Consider the following 21,159-nt stretch of genomic DNA (forward strand, 5'->3'; position numbering starts at 1 on the left):
TGATGTGGGACAGGTAAGTGGGAAGACGACGGACAAAATCCCGACCGCCGGCTTCCCAACTGTCGTATCCCAGCAAGGTACTAATGAAATCCCGACGCCTGTCATTAGACCTATGCCGGGAGCCCGACACCCAGTATACCTATCAAAGGTAAGCCGGGTGCCGGGAGCGGACAGCCGCGGGGGGGAGGGTTTGGTTAGAGGCTCCCGGGTGGAGGTTAGACACCCCCCGGGAGACCTAGGGTTAGGCTGCGGGGAAGGGGGGGTTAGGTTTAGGCACTTAGAGTGGGGTTATGGTTAGGCACTTGGGGGGAGGTTAGGGTTAGGCACCCCTAAAGGAGGGTTAGAGTTAGGGGGGGGAATTAGGATAGCGATACTTACCATGCGGCCGGCTGTAAATCATACTGATTCCAGGTATGTGTAGGTGTAAATGATGTGTGACAGTTATGGGGAGGTGTAAATGATGTGGGACAGGTATGTGGAAACATAAACAGTGGCGTAACAACCTATCCTGCAGACCCCATGGTGGCTTGGGGGCGCCAGGCAGGGGATGGCGCGGGGACGTGACACTTGGTGTTGAGGTGGTGGGTGACAAGCGGCTGGAGTGGGCAATGCCCCGGACACCACCGAGCTCATGGCGCTGGGGAAATGGCTGTGGCAGCTGGGACACTGGCCGCCGTGTGTGCGGGAAGGGACAAGAAGAGGACCGGGGCATCTCCAGTGACAGATACCCTCTCCCTGACATCTCACCTGTTGTCTCTGCCAGCGGCAGCAGCCTGGTGGTGGCACTGGCAGACGCTGAGTCCTAGGGGGCCAGGGTCGAATTTAGACCTAACCGTCAGGGAAGGAGCGATAACGGTGCTCTGGGAAATACATTACTCACAGGAGGCACTCACAGGAGGAAGCTCCTTCCCTTCTGCTTCTCTATGGTGAGTCACCCTGGGGGGTCAGAGGAGCATGTGGTGAGCCATGATTAGAGGAGTTCAGTACACATGCTACTCTGACCTGAGCAGGGGCGGGGCTACACCGTCTTGTTCTTCAACTCCTCAACTGAGGAGTGTGTGTGTGCATATATGTATGTATGTGGGTGTGTGTGTGTATATGTATGTCTCTATATGTAATCTTGCCTATATGTGGGTGTGTGTATATGTATGTATGTCTCTATATGTAACCCTGCCTATATGTAGGTGTGTGTATATGTATGTGTCTATATGTAACCTTGCCTATATGTGACTGTGTGTATATGTATGTTTGTCTCTATATGTAACACTGCCTATATGTGGGTGTGTGTATATGTACGTATGCCACTATATGTAACCCTGCCTATATGTGGGTGTGTGTATATGTATGTTTGTCTCTATATGTAACCCTGCCTATATGTGGCTGTGTGTATATGTATGTTTGTCTCTATATGTAACCCTGCCTATATGTGGCTGTGTGTATATGTATGTTTGTCTCTATATGTAACACTGCCTATATGTGGGTGTGTGTATATGTATGTTTGTCTCTATATGTAACACTGTCTATATGTGGGTGTGTGTATATGTATGTATGTCTCTATATGTAACCCTGCCTATATGTAGGTGTGTGTATATGTATGTATGTCTCTATATGTAACCCTGCCTATATGTGTGTGTGTGTGTGTATATGTATGTTTGTCTCTATATGTAACCCTGCCTATATGTAGGTGTGTGTATATGATGTATGCATGTCTCTATATGTAACCCTGCCTATATGTGTGTGTATATGTATGTTTGTCTCTATATGTAACCCTGCCTATATGTAGGTGTGTGTATATGTATGTTTGTCTCTATATGTAACCCTGCCTATATGTAGGTCTGTGTATATGTATGTTTGTCTCAATATGTAACCCTGCCTATATGTGTGTGTGTATATATGTATGTATGTCTCTATATGTAACCCTGCCTATATGTAGGTGTGTGTATATGTATGTATGTGTAACCCTGTCTATATGTAGGTGTGTGTAAATGTGCAACTAAAATTGAGGACACACTGTGGCATATAAAGAATTTTGGATAGGAAGCCTGAAGATCTGATCTCAGGTCAGTGCTATTGTAGTGAGTAGTGACATTGATAAAGTCAAATAAGTGAATTATTGTCCCTCTTGTGGTTTGTACTTGGTATATGCCCGGTTGATGGATAGTGTGTTTTCCAGTCATGCATGGGGTTCTCTTTACCTTCTGGCAAAAGGGAAATGTTTCACTCCTCTCTCCTCTCATTGCCTTTCTCCCTCCCCGCTCTGCTGCCTCTTTCTCCTCTCTCTCTCCCCCCTTTCTCCTCTCTCTGCCTCTCTCTCTCCTCTCTCTGCCTCCCTCTCTCCTCTCTCTGCCTCCCTCTCTCCTCTCTCTGCCTCTCTCTCTCCCCGCTTTGCTGCCTCTCTCCCCTTTCTCCTCTCTCTCTCTCCCCTTTCTCCTCTCTCTCACTTCGCTTACTCCTCTCTCTCTCTCCTCTCTCTGCCCCCTCTCTCTCTGCCTCTCTTGCTCTCTCAGTTCAAAAGTCTTCCACCTGTCTACAGTCTCACTCCCCTTTATTTTTAATCCCCTATGACTTCCTTCTCTCGCCTCCAGCTTACCAAACATGAGGTGTGGCTCGGGGGTACGGCTTTTCCCACGAGACCACGCCCCCTCAATATTCGCTTACCAAGCAAATTAAGCTCAGAGAGGCCCTGCTTACTACGTGCCTCCTTCTCGCAGGACCGCACGAACGAGCAGGAATACCTCCAAGCCTATAAGGACATGCTGGAGAGATACAAAGTTACCGGCTAATGGCTCAGGGCGGCGGGGATAAAGGCACCAGGCACCTAAAATAGCTGCAGCCAGCAGCAGGTGTCAGTTACTGTTCATTAGGCAGCAGCAGGGTATATGGGCTCATACACACATGCCGGGGCACTACTGCATACCATGGCTCTGTCTCGTGTGATTCCACTACCCTGTTTGCTGCCTTCCAGCGGTCTATGGAGGGGCTCCCATCAGTCTCTAGGGGCGGGTTGCAGTTAGAAATGCAGTCAAATCCCGAAAATGCGAGTTTGACAGCATTTCTCATATACACCAAGCCCCATAATGCGGTGCACTCCGGGGCTTGGTTGCAGTGGGTAACGCTATCTTCCTGATGGAGTTACCCTATTGAAGCCTATGGGCTTCTGTCGGGAGAGTGCTGTGAAAGGGATCTAATCAGATCCCCCCCAGCACCCCCGTGGCGCGTGCATCTTTTAGCCCATGCGCCAGAGGGTCTTCTGGGTCATAGACTCAGAAGTACCTCCATCTCAAAGGGCCATTCTTACAGAGAGAGTGGTCCTTTGCAGTGTTCGCATTCGGAATGCAATGCTTAATGCATCCTGCCCTAGGTGAGTAATAGGGGAATTAGTAGTAGGGACAGATGGAGAGCGGTCTCTAGAAGAGGAGGGGTTCTGTAGGTGAGGGGGGGTGCCAGAAACTTTTATGGCAGGGGGGAGCAAAATTTATAGTTACGCCACTGAGTGTAAATAATGTGGGACAGGTATGTGGAGGTGCAAATGTTGTATGACAGGTATGTGGAGGTGTAAATGATGTGGGACAGGCATGTGGAGGTGTAAATTATGTATAACAGGTATGTGGAGGTGTAAATGATGTGGGACAGGTATGTGGAGGTGTAAATGATGTGGGACAGGTATGTGGAGGTGGGACAAGTATGTGGAGGTGTAAATGATGTGGGACAGGTATGTGGAGGTATAAATGATGTGGGCCAGATATGTGGAGGTGTAAGTAATGTGGGACAGGTATGTGGAGGTATGAATAATGTGGGACAGTTATGTGGAGGTGTAAATGATGTGGGACAGGTGTGTGGAGGTGTAAATGATGTGGGACAGGTATGTGGAGGTGTAAATGATGTGGGGCAGGTATGTGGAGGTGTAAATGATGTGGGGCATGTATTTGGAAGTGTAAATTATGTGGGATAGATATGTGGAGGTGTAAATGATGTGGGACAGGTATGTGGAGGTGTAAATGATGTGGGACAGGTATGTGGAGGTGTAAATGATGTGGGGCAGGTATGTGGAGGTGTAAATTATGTATGACAGGTATGTGGAGGTGTAAATGATGTGGGATAGATATGTGGAGGTGTAAATGATATGGGACAGGTATGTGGAGGTGTAAATGATGTGAATAGGTGTGTGGAGGTGTAAATGACATGGGACAGGTATGTGGAGGTGTAAATGATATGGGACAGGTATGTGGAGGTGTAAATGATGTAGGACAGGTATGTGGAGGTGTAAATGATGTGGGACAGGTATATGGAGGTGTAAATGATGTGGGACAGGTATGTGGAGGTGTAAATGATGAGGGACAGGTATGTGGAGGTGTAAATGATGTAGGACAGGTATGTGGAGGTATAAATGATGTGGGACAGGTATGCAGAGGTGTAAATGATGCGGGACAGATATGTGGAGTTTTAAATGATGTGGGACAGGTATGCAGAGGTGTTGTATTGATGGGAAAAGGTTTTAGAACTTGCATATGAGAGGTAAAACTGTTTATTCCAACTTTTTACAAACTTGTATAAAACACTGAAAAACTACTATACAGACATTTTTCTGTTTCAAAAAAGAGGAGAAAGAAATCTATGTTGTGAGCAATCTTAATGGTATATAATAATATACATTTCAAAAACATAACTTTTATTAATAAAGATATCTTGCACTCAAAATGACTTACATCAGACACCAAAATTATGGGGAAAAATAATACCCCTTTTACACCAGAAAAAACTGGGTTATTTCTGGGTCTACCCAGATTGCAGGTCAGTGTAAAAGGGTACCTGAAAAATAACCCCGTTCAAGTGACCCAGTATTAACCCAGGTAGCTACCAGGGTCAAACCCAGGATGGACCTGGGTAATGGTGCAGTGTAAACGGCGCAACCTGGTTTATCCAACCTGGGATATGCCTAAAATTAGCTGATTGGTGGTTGTGGAGCAGTCACCTCCCACTTTTTATGACCTCACAACCCAGATCGATGGTGCTGTGTAAGTGGCGTCTGACCTGGGTTGGAACCATGGGCCTGATTCAGACCCGCTCGCTAGGCTGTGTTCGCACGCAGCCAGACGATTTTTGCAATCTGTGCATGCGTACGAATCGCAGTGCACGTGCACAAACCAGTGTGAGCGATCCGGAAGTGTATGCTCACTGCGCATAGACTGGTTGGCAGACTGAGTGACAGGAGAAGCCATTTGTGGGTGGTGACAGGGGCTGGCCACTAGAAACGGGGGAGTGGAGGTGCCTTAATGCCGTTTCAGAGGCGTGCATAATTAAGAGTCAGTGTCATAGTATATGTCACTTGGTTGTATTTCACAATGAAGCACTCGCAGTGCTTTCTGTAGGGTATGGTCAACCACAAGCGCTGCATTCGCTTCTGATGGTTCATGACGTACCGATGGTTGCATACACTTCCTGGAGATGACATGCGCAAGTGGGCGTCTTAAGACAGGCTGGTGGCCATCTGCCCACACAATGCGATCGCACTCTAAGACATTGGGGGTCATTCATACCCGGTCGCAAGCGCTGAGCGCTCGCAACCGGGTTGATGCTTCCCCTCCGATGTGCGCATGCGCGAGACCCGGCTAGCGACGGGCGCTCTGTCGCTACGGGTCTCGCTCCAAAGGGGGCGAGCTGTCGATGGTGAGTGACAGCTCGCCCCGTTTGGGAGGCGGGCAGGGGGCGTGGCCGGCCAAACGGAGGCGTTCCCGACGGAACGCTTGCCATTTGGGGACGGCCCCACTGACATCAGCAATGATGTCAGTGGGGAGCTTCCTGCTCGATCAGAGCAGGAAGCTCCCTGGGGCTTGCGGTTGACGAGACCCAACCTTAGGGTCTCGTCTCAAGCCCCGATGGTCGCGTTGGTCTTGACCATCGTGACCATCACCCTGGTCGATCGCAAGAGCTGTCGGTGGTAACCCACAGCCTAGCGATCGACCAGGAGGCGGAACTTAAAAAAGTAAGCAGCCGCCCTCATTCAGAGCGATCACTTGCAGCAAGCGATCGACTCTGAATGAGGTCCATAGTGCCAACACATCTAGCGAGCGGGTCTGAATCAAGCTCCATGTCTGAAAACCCAGGTCGGACCCGGGTTTTTGGTGGAAAAGAGGTATAAGTGAGGGGTAGTACTAAAAAGTGTGGGGAGGAGATATGGGAAAAATTCCCTTAATCCTGGGAGAACAGCTAAATATTTAAAGAAAATACATATACATTAATAAAAAACATAACTTCCATAACTTAAATTACACCAGATCTAAACATCAAGGCAAGTAGCCCTATAACCCTCAGATCTGATAGGATGCCAAAATAGTCTAGGTAAACAGGTCTGCCTCTACTAAATTCTGCTGCACCTCACTATACCATTAAACATTGAACATATAATTAGAGAGCTACTCTACCGATATGGGGTGGAATGTTACAGGGTCCGAGTTCTAAAAATGTAAAATTTTAGAAGTAACTAACATTTTTAGAATTCGGACAATGTAATAGAATACAAGAACATGCTAATTCGCATGTTTCTGGCATTCCCACAACTTGCAATGACAAAACATGCGTCCAGATGTTTTGTCATTGTGAACATACCACTCGTCAAATGTAATAGGGTCCGAGTTGTAAAAACGTACAAAATGTGTGTGGCAAAACATGGCAAAAAATATACCTGCTTCAGGCTAGCGAGTCTAGCCTGAGCAGGTGCGTGTTATGGTGCATACACTCGGTCAGATCTGTCAGATGAACGATGAACAGATTGAACAATTTACCAACGATTTGAACAATTTTACAAATGATTTGAACGATTGAACAATTTCAGACAGTATTAAAATGAATGAAATCATCCAAATCTGACTGCGAACACATCAGATGTCAGATATCATTATCTACTGTCAGATATGAACAGTGAAACGATTTTTAAAATCGTTATTGTTCAGATCTGACATAAAATCTGACCGTGTGTAGGCACCATTAGACAAAAGCCTTCATAGATCAGTGTGATCAAATGTAAAGCAAGTAAATAGTTAAAATTAAAAAAGACATGCAGCCCCTCCAACCCCAAGCATAACCAGCCCCTTTTGAGCCTGTTCTTGTTCTTTAAATACAGGGGAAACATTTATTTTAAGAGCCAGCACAGGCTCTGTTGAGCCTGTCCTGGTTGAGAAAATATTGGGGGAAAATTACATAGGTGTCCCAAGTATTTTCATTGACCAGCACCAGGCTCAGAGAGATGATCCTGGTTGGTGAAATAAGAGGGGAGAAAATGAGTATGTGTCCCCCGTATTCTCCGCAACTGGTACCAGACTCTTTCTAGCGGGGGCGTAATGCCACAGCATCCTCTAAGAACTGTACCTGTACGTGGGCTCGTGTAATGGCGGTTTGTCTTTTTCCGAAGACGTGGATGCCTACATTGACTAAAAAAAATGTACAAGGGATAGATGAGTATGAATTTTTTATTACAGTCGTCGTGGATGCTACTGGACAAGTGGATGTGAGCGGATGCCTACATGGACTTAAGAGGAGCAAGAGGTAGGGGAGAATGTTTTTTTTTTTACAGGTGTCGTGGATGCAGCTGGACAAGTGGAAATGACTGGCTACAGGAATTATAGGTGAGTATGCGTGAGTGTGAATGTATGTGTGCATGTATGGTTTAATAAAATTATACTGTCACAGTGTGTGTGTTCTGTGTTTATTTTAATATTTATTTTGTAGGTGAACTAAAGGTACCAGTGGGCCCTTAATGCCCTGCATACTTGTAGTTGTGGTTCTCCAAGTGCCAGCATGCGGGGGAGGCTTGCTGGGACCTCTAGTTCTCCTGTTAAAGATAATATTACTAATCTATTTTTTTAACACAATCAACCTGACACCCACCGCCAAGGGGTGCCAATGATGGTCCTGGGCTATCAGCCCAGGCCTGCTGTGCCCTGGAGAAAGGGAAGCCCTTTATTAAAAGGGTCCCCACTTCCCCAGGGATTCCCCGGCCAAGGATGACTAGCATTCAGGTGTGAATGCTTTGGACAGGGGGCCCGGTGAAAGGGTACCCCAGCTGTGGCATTACACACCCGCTAGAAAGAGTCCGGTGCTGGTTATAGAACATACCGGGGACCCCTAATTATTTTGTCCCCGGCATTTCCACAACCAGGACTGGCTCACTGTGACCAGTGCTGGTTGTTGAAAATACAGAGGAAACCTACATTTTTTCCCCCTGTATTTATCACAACCATTACCGGCTCAAAAAAGTGCTGGTTGTGCTTTTAGGGGGGAACCCCATGTTGTTGTTTTTTTTTTTTTACATTTTACTATTCTTTTACATACAGAAGCTTTCACTGATGTTTCTGATCTGTGAAGGCTTCTGTATAACTTGGACATTGTAATGAAATTCACATTACAAGGTCCAAGTTTTCATACGAGTAAACTCACACACACTCACATCATGTATTAGCCTCAAACTCACAAGTTACAAGGCTATTACATTTGTTGAGTTGTGAAACAAAGTCAGACCTTTAAAGGATGGGCCTCTCAAGATTGGAAGATCTGTGTTTGCTCAAAACGATCTACAAATAACTGATAAAATCTGTAATGTACTGTATGGCCACAGATTGCAAGACTGGGAAATCCTAAAATCGGGCAACAATCTTCAAATAGTCCAATTGTGGTTTTCAGATTGCTGATGTACAGCATGGGGGCCTTTAGAATTGCAAGTACCGCAAACCAAAGTGTTCAGTGTGCGCTTGCAATGTAGGGGGGAGGGTTAAGTTTAGGGTGTGGGGAGGGGGAGGTTAGGTTTAGGCATGAGGGGGGAGGTTAAGTTCAGGCACCAGGGAGGGAAGATTAGGGTTAGGGTAGGGAGAGGGGAAGGTTTAAGATACCTACCGACAGGTGTTGGTATCCTAACCCTGTCGGGATGCTGGTGTCAGGATTTTGACTGCTGGGATCCCGAGCACCGGCATCCCGTATTGGATGCATGCTTCTTAATGTTAAGCATTATCTTATCCCTCATGCCTTCCTGTAATTTCAACACTGAAGTACTTCAGGGTCATCCTGGTGTGGAAGTTACAAAGATCAGAATCAAGGATGCTTTGTTTTGGCCTACTATGTCTTCTGACATTGATTGTGTTGTAGCTGCCTGTGCCCCTTGCTATGCCCTGCATCCCCATCAGGCTCAGGGACCCTGGTCTATTGTTGCAGCAGACATTTATGATTGAGAGAAACATTATTTTAGTGGAATCATACTCTGAGTAGTTTGAACTGGACCATTTGGCCAATATTACTAGCACAGCTGTCATCAACAAGATGATGTATATTTCTCTGTATATGGCATAACCCAGCAGCTGTTCACAGACAATACTATGCAGTTTATGAGCACAACATTCAAAATATTTGTAGCTTTATGGGACATCACATGTATAAAATAGGGATGTGCGCCGGACCATTTTTGCCGGATTTGGATTTGGATTTGGTTCTAATTCGTCGTCCGGCTTTGGATTTGGATTTGGATTTGCCAAACTGCGGTGACTGGCTTTGGATTTGGATTTGGATTTGGATTTGGATTTTTTTACAAAAATTGACAAAAAAAGCTAAAATCACATAAATTGGTCTTTTTTTTCTTCCTAGAGTATTATTAACCTCAATAACCAGTCAATTTAGACCATATCACAGCTTATAATATTGTTTTCAACATTATTGGCCAAAGGTTGCAGTGAGCTGACTGGTTACTAAGCGACAAAGCAGCGGCACAACGACACAGACACCACAGTATAAAGCACATCTATGACACATTGCCACACAGCAGTGGCAGAAATGAAAAGTAGTGCACCCACCCAGTGGGGTACGGCCAGCAGAATCACAGTACTTGTTTACAAAGTGGGCTACGGCCCTAGGAGTCACAGTGCACAATCTTATTAGCATTACACCGCACATAGGGCCTGATTCACATTACACCATAAAGTAGTGTCTCTTATTTATGTTACGACACACAGTAGTGCCCCTTTTACACAATGCCCACAGTAGCGGTGTCCCTTACACAATGTCCCCCAGCAGTGGTGCCCCCTATGCAGTCCCCTTAGTAGTAGGGTCCACTATGCAGTGCCCCCAGTAGAATGCCCCCCAGTAGTATGCCCCCCATTAGCAGGCCCCCCCCAGTAGTATGTCCCCCATTAGCAGGCCCCCCAGTAGTATGCCCCCCATTAGCATGCCACCCAGTAGTATGCCCCCCCAGTAGTATGGCTCCCCCAGTAGTAGGCTGCCCCAGTAGCAGGCCCCCCAGTAGTAGGCTGCTCCAGTAGTAGCCCCCCCTGTAGTATGGGCCCCCCCTGTAGTATGGCCCCCCTGTAGTAGGCCCCCCCAGTAGTATGGCCCCCCCCAGTAGCAGGCCCCTCAGTAGTATGGCCCCCCCAGTAGCAGACCCCCCCCAGTAGTATAGCCCCCCCCAGTAGCAGGCCCCTCTGTAGTATGGCCCCCCCAGTAGTATAGCCCCGCCCAGTAGCAGACCCCCCCAGTAGTGCAGACCCCCCCAGTAGTATAGCCCCCCCAGTAGCAGGCCCCTCTGTAGTATGGCCCCCCCAGTAGTATAGCCCTCCCCAGTAGCAGACCCCCCCAGTAGTGCAGACCCCCCCCCCAGTAGCGCCCCCAGACCTTTGACAAGTAAAAAAATAAAAAAAATAAAACTTACCTGTATCCCCGCTCCCGCGCCGTCATGTGTGAGCTCCAGCCGGCTCCCTCCGTGCAGCAGCCAATGAGAGTCTGTGTGACTCTCATTGGCTGCTGTAACAAACACACAGCTGCCGCTGGCGGCTGTGTGTCTGTGTCTGTGTAGGGCAGAGCGCTCTGCCCTACACGCGAGGAGACCTGATGTCGGATTGTCTAGTGAGAATCCGACATCAGGCGGCCGCCGTTCGGCCCCGAACGGGGATCCGAGTCAGGCGGTGAACACCCGAACAGGGTTCGGGTGGACTCGGATCCCCAATGTTCGGAGCGGTTCGGATTCCACAGAATCCGAACCGCTCATCTCTAGTATAAAATAGCAGCCCTAGGTACCCACAGTCTAACGGGCTGGCTAAAACAGCAGACCAATCAGCCAAGCATCTTCTCAAGAAATGTTCTAGAGATGTGTCAGACCTTTTATTGGCACTCTTGAATTTAAGAAATATGCCCAGGGATGGTCTCTCTCCCTCTGCATAGCATCTTCTATCAAGGCGTAACCAAACTGCAATATCCACGGCCAATAGTCTATTGCAACCACCTGATGTGCACAGTGCCATGACCAATTTCAGACAACAGTTGTTGTCCAGCTACAATAGGTCATTATACCATTAAAATTACTAACACCCTGATCAACCTGTGCACCCAATTGGATTATAACAAACTCTGTAAATTGCAAGGACTTACCTGTAGGTCCGACAGTCTCATTGAGGAAGCAGATTCTATGAGCACAGGTGCCAGCTACTAAGTGCCTGAGACTCTGCTCAAATCCACTACAGTACACCGGTCATGTACATCAGAAAGCATGTCACACCATACCAGGACTCTATTTCCAATACCTTTACTTTGATCTCAGATGATCCCATCTTTGCAACCAATGAAGATAACTCTCAGGAAGAGTCCTCATAATTGGCTCCAATCTTATAACTAGATCCCACAGGGTCTCAAGGCCCAATTCTAAGTTTTAGGACTTTGCCCTGATATCCATCTTCCCCATATGATATCTATGCATACTGTATGTATTTTCATTGCACATTGTTCTCCACTCAACATTGTTACACTGTTTTGCACATGCACATTGTTATTTTCCTTTTCTTGAAAGGCAGGGTGTAGATCCATGTGCGGCTAGCAGAAACTTTGCCATTCCAGGTGACCCTTGCACCTGATGTTACTCAGTGGCCATTTTTGTTTGTTTAGATTGGTGTTAGCATTTGCAGAGTAAAGACACAAAAGACACATGCTGCACAGCTATGGTCTCTTGTCATTCTTTGGTGATCTGATGTGCTCTACAGTCATACGGACCTAAATATTAGTATTTTGACAAGCATTCAAACAGCAGCCATAGAACACTAAACATATTGTAAGGCAACACACCATGAATATTTGTTTAAAGAGTCTCCATAAGCAAAAGATTAAGCAATTTCAGTTACAATAAATGATGATGGCTGTGGACATCAATGGCTGCTAGCAGCTGACTTTCTTAAGATTTCTGAAAAGACTAGTTTGTCTTCGATGTGTAGAAATATGTTGCCAAATGTGTTGATGAAGACGTAACCATATGTTATTGTGATTATATGTCTCACACTGTGCACTATTCACGGCGGCTACGAGTGGAGCTGTAAGCCGCACGACGCTGCAGAGTCAGTGCGGGCTTCAGTTGACAGCCGCCCGCGCTGCCAGAGCACGCGGCAGCTTTATAGAGAATATCAGTAGTACAAGCCGGGAGTGTTAAATACAAGGGGGATATGTAGTACTGACTGTATATTTGGTATTGATACAACGATATCTACACAGGATTATCTATATGATGCCTGTTATATATAGATTACTCCAGTATATCCAGTGCCTAGTTTAGAACTACATATAGGAAGGATACTGATGTAACAGTTACATATTTATAGTGCACATATGGGGCCAAATGTAATAGGGTGAGAGTTTAGAAAAGTGAGAGTTTCTGACACTTTTTAAACTTTGCCAATGTAATAGAGTCCAAAAACAAAGTAACAGAGCGAACTCACATTTTTTTAGACTTAAAAAACTCTCACGATTCAAAATCTCATTCAGATGTTTTCCCATTTTGAAGATAAAACTCAACCAATGTGAGAGTTTACTGCTAAACTCTCACATTTTCTAAACTCTCACCCTATTACATTTGGCCCTATATGCTCAGGCATTAGTTTATACAACACTAAGGGACATAGCTGTATAAGGTTGCCTATTTATCTATAATACTGATAGAATTTACTACATTAGGCAACTTCACATATCTATTGTAGTCAACTTACATTTGGCATACCATTGAGTATTTATAGTTAGGACACACATGACTGAGCACTTGATAGTATTATACATACTATTTTATTTATTTTTTTTATGTATATTTTGTTGTGTTTTTAACTTTACCACTTAAGTGGTTATTAACAGAATATTTAATAAAAGTTATATTTTATGTGGATGTTGGCAAGAAATAGTGCACTCTTATGGGGATTCTTTTTCTTTCTTTTTGTGATATGCTATACTATATCCCTTTGTTGCAGCCCTGAATGTTATGTAGTATTGAGACACATATAGATTACTAACAGGGTAGTTCTGCGTGTACATGAGTCTTGGTGCGACCCGTCATTCCATTTCCCCTTTCCCTGTTATTTAATACCGCTTTCCCAAAGAATGTGTGAAATTTTCCGGCTTTTACTCGGCATTTAAATGCCGGGTGGGTTTACCTAATAAAGACTTACCTCCCTTTAACACAGAAAATAAAATTACTGGGTAAAACACTTTTACCTGGTAATTTTCAGATCAACACAGGTTTTTTTTTCTGTGTGAAAGGGTCAACCCGGGTCGAAAATGCCGGGTCTCTGACCAGGGTTGGAGACCCGGCATTTTCGACCCGGGTTGACCCTTTCACACTGGACAAAAACATGTACAAAAGTGCTTTACCCAGTAATTTCATTTTCTGTGTGAAAGGGGATGAGTGCACTTTTTTAGAACTATATGTTTTTTTCTTTTTTTGTGTGTGAAATATATACTAATCTCACAAATATGCCTAAGTTTTAAAGTGAAAGAACACAGATTTCATATTGGATACAATTTCTCGCTGGTTGATACAGATTAATGACTGTGTTGTTATTCCTTTGGATACAATTATTGTGAATCACAGCTGAAGTACAGATAATTCTGTATTCACTATTATAGACATGTGTCTTGGATTTGGATCCAGAGTTGCATTATTGAGGAAGTGGTCTAGTGATTAACTGTATTTATTGTATTGTGTTTTATTTTATTACTTTTATTATCTATTTTGTGATTAAAATGTATTGATCTGACAGCGCCTTGAATTACTTCCATTTCTCTTCACCTGGTTAAGTACCTGGATTGTTTAGTGTATCTGGAATGCTGCTGGTGTTGCTATTTATCTGTGCATATCACCACCAAATAGCACACACATATCAACACATTGTCTCCTGCCTCCACTGTCTCTTGTGAGTCCAGCCATAGAGCATGACTAGCAGCTGCACAGAAATGCCAGTTACCAACAGTGACTAATAATGCTGCTGCCTTACAGTAGTCATACCAATTTTCCCCACCGACAATTAAATTGTTATTCTAGATGCAATTGTTTTGTATAAATTGTTACCACCTCTCTTATATGGTAAGCTAAGTTGGGAAAGGCCATGTTTACCTTCTGTTTTATATCAATGTATGTATTTATTTATGCCATATTCCCATCATTGTTCAATGCAATATAATAGTGCTTTATAAATGAAGAAGGATAATAATAATTATAATGATAATAATAATAAACCACCCTTGAGTAGGAATTGTCACCTCTTAGAATGTCTTTAATAATGCAGAGCTACAGTATATGGCAATGCTTTGTATACTGGGAATTAAGAGCAAGTCAAAGGGACCATAAGGGGTATATTTACAGTACTACATTGTGGGTTTTTAGAAGTGGAGATGTTGTCCATAGCAAACAATCAGATTCTAGCTATTATTTTCTATAAGGTGCTAGATAAATGTTAAGTAGAACCTGATTGGTTGCTATGGCAACATCTCCACTTCTAAAAATCCACTTTTTAGTAAATATACCCCTAAGTGTTAAAACGGAATCCTACTTGCTGCAAAAACATCATAATATTTTTGCTCCTTATGAGACATGTTATACAGTAGAAAAATAAAAGAATGGGTTGGGTGCAATATACAGTTTTAAACATAGTTACTTACCATCAGTGAGTTCTTTTATTGAAGTATTTATCTGATTTCTGGCCTCTTCAGCTCGGGTTTTGATGTCAATAATTTCCAATTCTGATGGATATGGTTTCTTTGTTGAATTAATAAATTCCTAAAAGGAATTGATGTACATAGAAAGTTTTTGTTCTATCATATACAGTATATTAAGTGTGCAATATAATTACAAAAACTCCTCCTCTTGCCCATTAGTACATTCTTGTGATACTAAAATAAATGTGAAAAGGGTTTGAAAACACCCATTTTCACATTATTAGTCTGTTAATTAAAACATTAATCATTTTTCAATATTTATTATTATATAAAAGCTATTTTAGAGCACAATTTAAAAAAAACAAGGGCGAAATGTAATCTCCTGCGAGAGCTGAAAATGTGTTTTATTTTGCAAAATAGGTGCGATTTGCAAATGTAATAGCCTGCGAGAGCATACAAACTTGCACTAATCTTGCATTTCCACTCCTCGCATGCCCCAAACTCACATCCAGATGATTTGCCATTACAAACATACAACTCACAAGATGTAATAGGGTGCGAGGTGTAAACGTGAACAGGAACTAGCAAAAAAAATTGCAAAATAATAGACCTGCTTCAGTTTGATTTTAGCCTTAGCACAGCGTCTATAACAGAAGCTTTCACAGATCAGTGAGATCCGTGAAGGCTTCTGTGTGTAAAAAATAAAAATGGAATGAAAGTGTCAAAGTAAAAACAAAAAGTGATGTGAGGGCCTCCACAAAAGGATAAGCAGCACAGGGCTGTGTGAGCCGGTTCTGGTTGTGAAAATATGGGGGGGGGGGGGAAAGACAAAGGGGGGACCCCGTATTTTCATCAACCAGCACCAGGCTCTGTGAGCTAGTCCTGGTTGTGGAAATACATGGGACAGAATGAATAAACTGGGTATATATTGTATATATAGTATATTGTGCACAGGAAAAAATGCTTTATTTTAACGATGCAGCATTTTTTTCCTTTACTGACTCCTTTCTACTGTATCCCAAACCTCAGACAGTAATAGTGATAAGAGGATCCTGACTAAATAGGGTAGTGTGCAGCCAGCAACAGGTAGGGAAGTATTCTTAAATAGAGAGAAAAATATTTTTTAGCTGGTTTTAGGGCTTATCTCTATATAATAGACATCTTAATTGGACAACCTGAAACATATTAGAGGATTCAATTATTTTTTAAGTAGTGGTAATTAATGGGCATCCAATGTTGCAATTCAGTTGTTTTGGGCGCCCATTCATTATCCATAACTAGGACTTATTGCACAGTTCTGCTCGCCTCCTCAAGAGGGAGTGAGCAGAATTGCTGGTGCCGGAGGCTGTTCACGTCCTAAAGGAGCAACAATTGAAATGCTCCTTCGGCCGCCTGGCACTGTCACCCGCCCACGAAAACATTTGAATTACCCCACATTGATCAGGAATTTGTCATTAAAGTGATAAAGAGCTTTCATTAATGGGTTTATTTCTACACAGAAGTGAATGTACACAGGTATTTCTTTTTCTTGTGCATACAATATAAATATAATATGCAAATGTTTATGATACTCACTTTAGAGCAGTTGGAACTACTGTCCACATAAAGACGCTTGATCAGTTTCAAGGGTAAGGTAGCACTGATTTTACATATGTCTGAAGTCAGAGTTTGAAATCCAAAATCATAATCTTTGACTTTTTCAAAATGAAGAACCTAGTAATAGAAATATATCATATTACACAGTCTCATGTTCATTTAATAATGTAAATAAGGAAGGATAGACAGTAAATTCTACATTAAAAAAATACAGTGTTATATGTTAGAATAGTGAATCTGCAGACTGTCAGACATAGTTTCCCACTCTCCTGGAATTTGGGGGAGTTTTCCCTGCTACTTTTATAATGGGCAGCTCTCCCGTATGCTGCCCACTTCTCCCATGAAATGGGCCCTGCCCTGAACAATTTGAAATGAAGACACAATAGATATATTTACACTAATGCACTTTGAAAGGAATCCGTATGTAATGCCGGTGGCTGAATAGCTGCCGTTTCAAATACCGACAGCAGAAGACAGACAGATCCAAATCCCTACTGGGGCTGGTAAGTACCCTAACCCTCCTCTCTCCCTACCCTAACCCTTAGTGGTGCCTAACCCTAACCAACCCCCCTAGTGCCTAACCCTTACCTCCCCACCATTGGTGCTGTCAAAGCTGGATAATTGGCTGAGACAAGATCAGCTCAAAATAAGATCGAAATGACTCCATCTTGCGAATGGCCGCAAGACACCATTTTGGAAATGAGATCGGCAAGACTCCATTTTGCGAATGGCCGCTCAGCGACATTTTAGCTAAACTCACACTTAAGTACATATGGCGATGCTATTATTAACATTAAGCGATCGCATCTTTTATACATACTTACCAATTCATAAGTGTACTTACCAATTGTTAATACAAGTGTATACATACTTACCAATTCATCTGCCCTATGTGCCGGGCTTGACAGCTTAAGTGGGCGGGCATTTAAATCGCCCGCCCAGTTGAGCTGTCAATCACCGCCGGATGCCGCAGCATGTGTACGGGCAATCAGTGGGTTGCCCGTACACACCAGCAGATGGCCGATATAGCTATAAGATATATCGGCCATATGCTGTGCTGCATAGCAGATCGGATATGTCTGTGAACAACGTTGTTCACAGACATGTCCGCTGTACACACCCGACGATGCGCTATAGATATATCACCCGTTCAAATGAACAGGTGATATATCTATCAGTGTGTACCCATCTTTAGACAGGTCAGGGTTCTCTGTAATCATTTCCCCTTACCTATTACAGACTGCTTCTAACTAACCTCTGTGACGTGTTTGTAATGTGTGTACTTTTTTAACACATACTGTTCTTTATCAGTTTCCAGGCTCCCTTTATTTACATGGAGGCTTCTGCACTTTCTAGGCACCAATTTGCCAATATACTTGAAGTCAGCTGTCAGAGAATGTGTTGACACATCATGATTTACCTGATTTCATATCAGGGCTGTCACTGAGGCGGCCTCAGCAAGTTTGCACAGTGTGAGTGTCTAGTCACAAACTTGCAGTTGGGAGTTGATACATTATTTATAACAAAGTAAAATGAATTACAGCACTAGACAAACACCTTAAATCATTACTTCCAATTAGAGATGTGTGTGTTCGGATACCTAGACTACAAACGCACCCAAACTTAGAGATTACCACTTGAACCAAGCCGTGGCTCAGGTCTTCCCGCCAACTTCGGAACCCAAAATAAGGCAAAATATCATCTTGCCAGTGCCGGATGTCGCATTTTTTGGATTGCGACATTTTCCCGGTGTCGCATCATGCATTTTTTGTATTCTATAGAAAAGTCTCTCCATTGTGATAGGGCGCCATTTCACACAAGAGATCAGACGGAGAGGGTGTGGACTGTGGGCTGCAGCACTGTGAGGCACTGTGTTGAGTGTTCAGAGCCAGGCAGTGTGCACTAAACAAAACTAATAGTAGCACTGTGTTGAAGGGGCACAGTGTTGTATTAAAAAAAATGCCTTTATGAGCACTGTGTTAAAGGGGCACTGTGTTATTTACAAAAAAATTCCATAGAAGCACTGTGAGGCAGTATGTTGTGTGTTTAGGACTTCAAGCACTGTGTTACAAAAAGCACTGTGTTGTGTGTTCAGGCAGGCACTGTGTTAAAAAAAAGCCATTAGGAGCACTGTGTTAAAGGGACACTGTGTTGTTTAAAAAAATGCCATTGGATGCTACTGTAATAGGAGCACTGTGAGGACCACACTGTGTGTTCTTAAGGCACTGTGTAAAAAAATAAACACTGTAGTGTGCACTGTGTTAAAAAAGCCATTATGTGATATTACTAGGAGCGCTGTGAGGCACTGTGTTGTGTGTTTAGGCACTGTGTTAAAAAAATAACATCATTAGGATGTCATTACTAGCACCTTTGTGAGGCATTGTGTTGTGTGTTTAGGCACTGTGTTATTAAATATTAAAATAAAACTGTTATGTGCTCAGGCACTGTATTAAAAAAATAATGTCATTAGGGTGCCATTTCTGGGAGCGCTGTGAGGCACTGTGTTATGTGTTCAGACCCTGTGTTAAAAAATATTACTCAGACTCTGTGGTGCACTTCATAAATGTACTACATTATTACGCAAATAGGGAGGAGGGAGTTGGGGAGGGTAGTATGGCCAGCTTCTCTTGCAATCCTTGTCCAGAATCCTTGGCTAACATTGTATTCTTTTATGGTATTTTCTCTTCTCAGTTGCTGCAAAACAGTTCTTGCAAGGCCATGTCTCAATTTAAATATTTTAATCGATAAATTGATAATTCTTTTTTATCTATCTTCCACTACATACTCCACCTCAATTTCCCTGTACTGCCCTTAGCTTTCTGTCTAATCTAGTTCTTGATTAATGAAAATATTATTGGTTTCTATGGGGTCATATAGTTTATTAAACTGCCAACCTGTCTGCCACTGCTGTGCTATAGATGTGCTATATTCTTTTAAACTGTCAAGTGTTTGTGCTGCTCCTCTGTTGCTTAGTTTAGCCAGCCAGCCTTTGGCCAACATTGGTAAAAAATATTGTGAGGTGTCAAAATTGACTGGAAATTAATGTTATTGAGGTTATTAATACTGTAGGGACAAACACAGGAGCGAACAATATGATTTCAACTGTTTTAATAATTTTTTCAAAACAATCCAGATCCAAAACCAAAACAGGTGAGGGTGATTTTGGCAAAACCAAAACCAAAACATGACAATGAAATAGAGCCCAAACACGGAGTTCCACGCACATCTCTACTTCAAATAAATGGTTAAGGCATTAAAGAAAACAATATTGCAAAATCTGTATAATATAATATGCTTAAAAACAAACCATATAGTGTCATTTGGATACAGGACATACATATTTAAGCACAGATTTTATTGCAATATCTGTTTTCTTGACAAACATGTGACTAATGACATCATTGATGGCACAAACAAAATAATGAGTGGTAATACTTTTGACTGTGGCTATTTTTCTGGAAAAATAGGTTCAGGAACTGTGGGTGGAGCTACTGGGGGTGGATCTATAGAAAAACAATTATATCTTATATCTATCTATATATATATATATATTGCAAAACCCAGTACTCCTGTGCTCATAGTGTATACTTACTCCAATGCCCTCCTTAGGAGGATGATGACCTCCACAAATACAATGCAGATACGATACGGCCCTCAGAGATGTCAGTTTTGATGACATAATCTCTGATGTTTTTGCCTCTCGAATAGTTAGGTATGATATAGGTATTTTGAAACAGAGGGGTCATTCAGACCCACTCGCGAGCAAAGGACGCTCGCAAGCGGGCCGATTTTTGCCGAATGCGCATGCGCACGACGGAGGGAGCTCCGATGTGCGCATGCGCGAGACCCGACGAGCGACGAGGAAAACGTCGCTCGGGGTCTCGCACCAAAGGGGGCGTGCTGTCGATGGTGACTGACAGCACGCCACCTTTGGTGGGCGTGCCGGGGGCGTGGCTGCCAGACGGAGGCGTTCCCATGGGAACACCTACCGTTTGAGTCCGGCCCCACTGATAGAGCCAAAATCACTCCTGGGCTTGCGGCAGCCGACCCGATGGGCCGACCCGATGGTCGCGATGGTCAAAGACCACAGCTATACATGCGGCCAGGAGGCCGCTCCATTTTTAGGGAGGAGGGCCATGATTCAGAGCGAGCGCTCTGGTCAGAGCGTCCGGCTCTGAATCAGGCCCTGAGTTCATTAACTGTAGATTTATCAGATCATGAATAAACTTAGTCACATTCCTTATGTTGGAACCATATTATCAGGCATATATGCCGACAGATGTGATTTCTACATAGATGTTCAGTAATTATTATTGGTAGTAGTTTGCAGTATGATAGTGGTACATTGTGAGTGGATTATGACATAACACAGTTTCACTTGTTGATGGGACTTTAACACATGTATCACTGCACTAATGTGTCTTTTATGCTGATCACAGCATATCTTAAACATTCTTTTATGCTTCACATGGTATACAACTTTGAGATGATTTTATCATTTGTACTTATGTTTTTTACTATGCTTTTTTAGATGTACATGCTACACGACAGATTGTTCACATTTAGTATGTTTATTGAGGATCGCCATAGCAACGGTTAATCCTGTTGTTGTGTTTGCAGCATTCCCAT

The 21,159-nt window shown here is 43.5% G+C and overlaps 1 protein-coding gene across 1 annotated transcript in view; it reads right to left on the reverse strand.

The window, feature by feature from the left end:
- The window catches only part of SERPINB5 (serpin family B member 5), a 47,869-nt gene that overhangs the window by 10,495 nt on the left and 16,215 nt on the right, over positions 1 to 21,159 (reverse strand). The window contains exons 3-4 of the mRNA XM_088471805.1: positions 16,510 to 16,647; positions 14,938 to 15,055 (exon numbers count right to left, since the gene is read on the reverse strand). Of these exons, the coding sequence (XP_088327931.1) occupies positions 14,938 to 15,055; positions 16,510 to 16,647 (256 nt within the window). The remainder of the gene's footprint in view (positions 1 to 14,937; positions 15,056 to 16,509; positions 16,648 to 21,159) is intronic.

Source organism: Taudactylus pleione, unplaced genomic scaffold, assembly GCF_031769625.1.
Source record: "Taudactylus pleione unplaced genomic scaffold, aTauple2 ptg000116l, whole genome shotgun sequence".
NCBI lineage: Eukaryota > Metazoa > Chordata > Amphibia > Anura > Myobatrachidae > Taudactylus > Taudactylus pleione.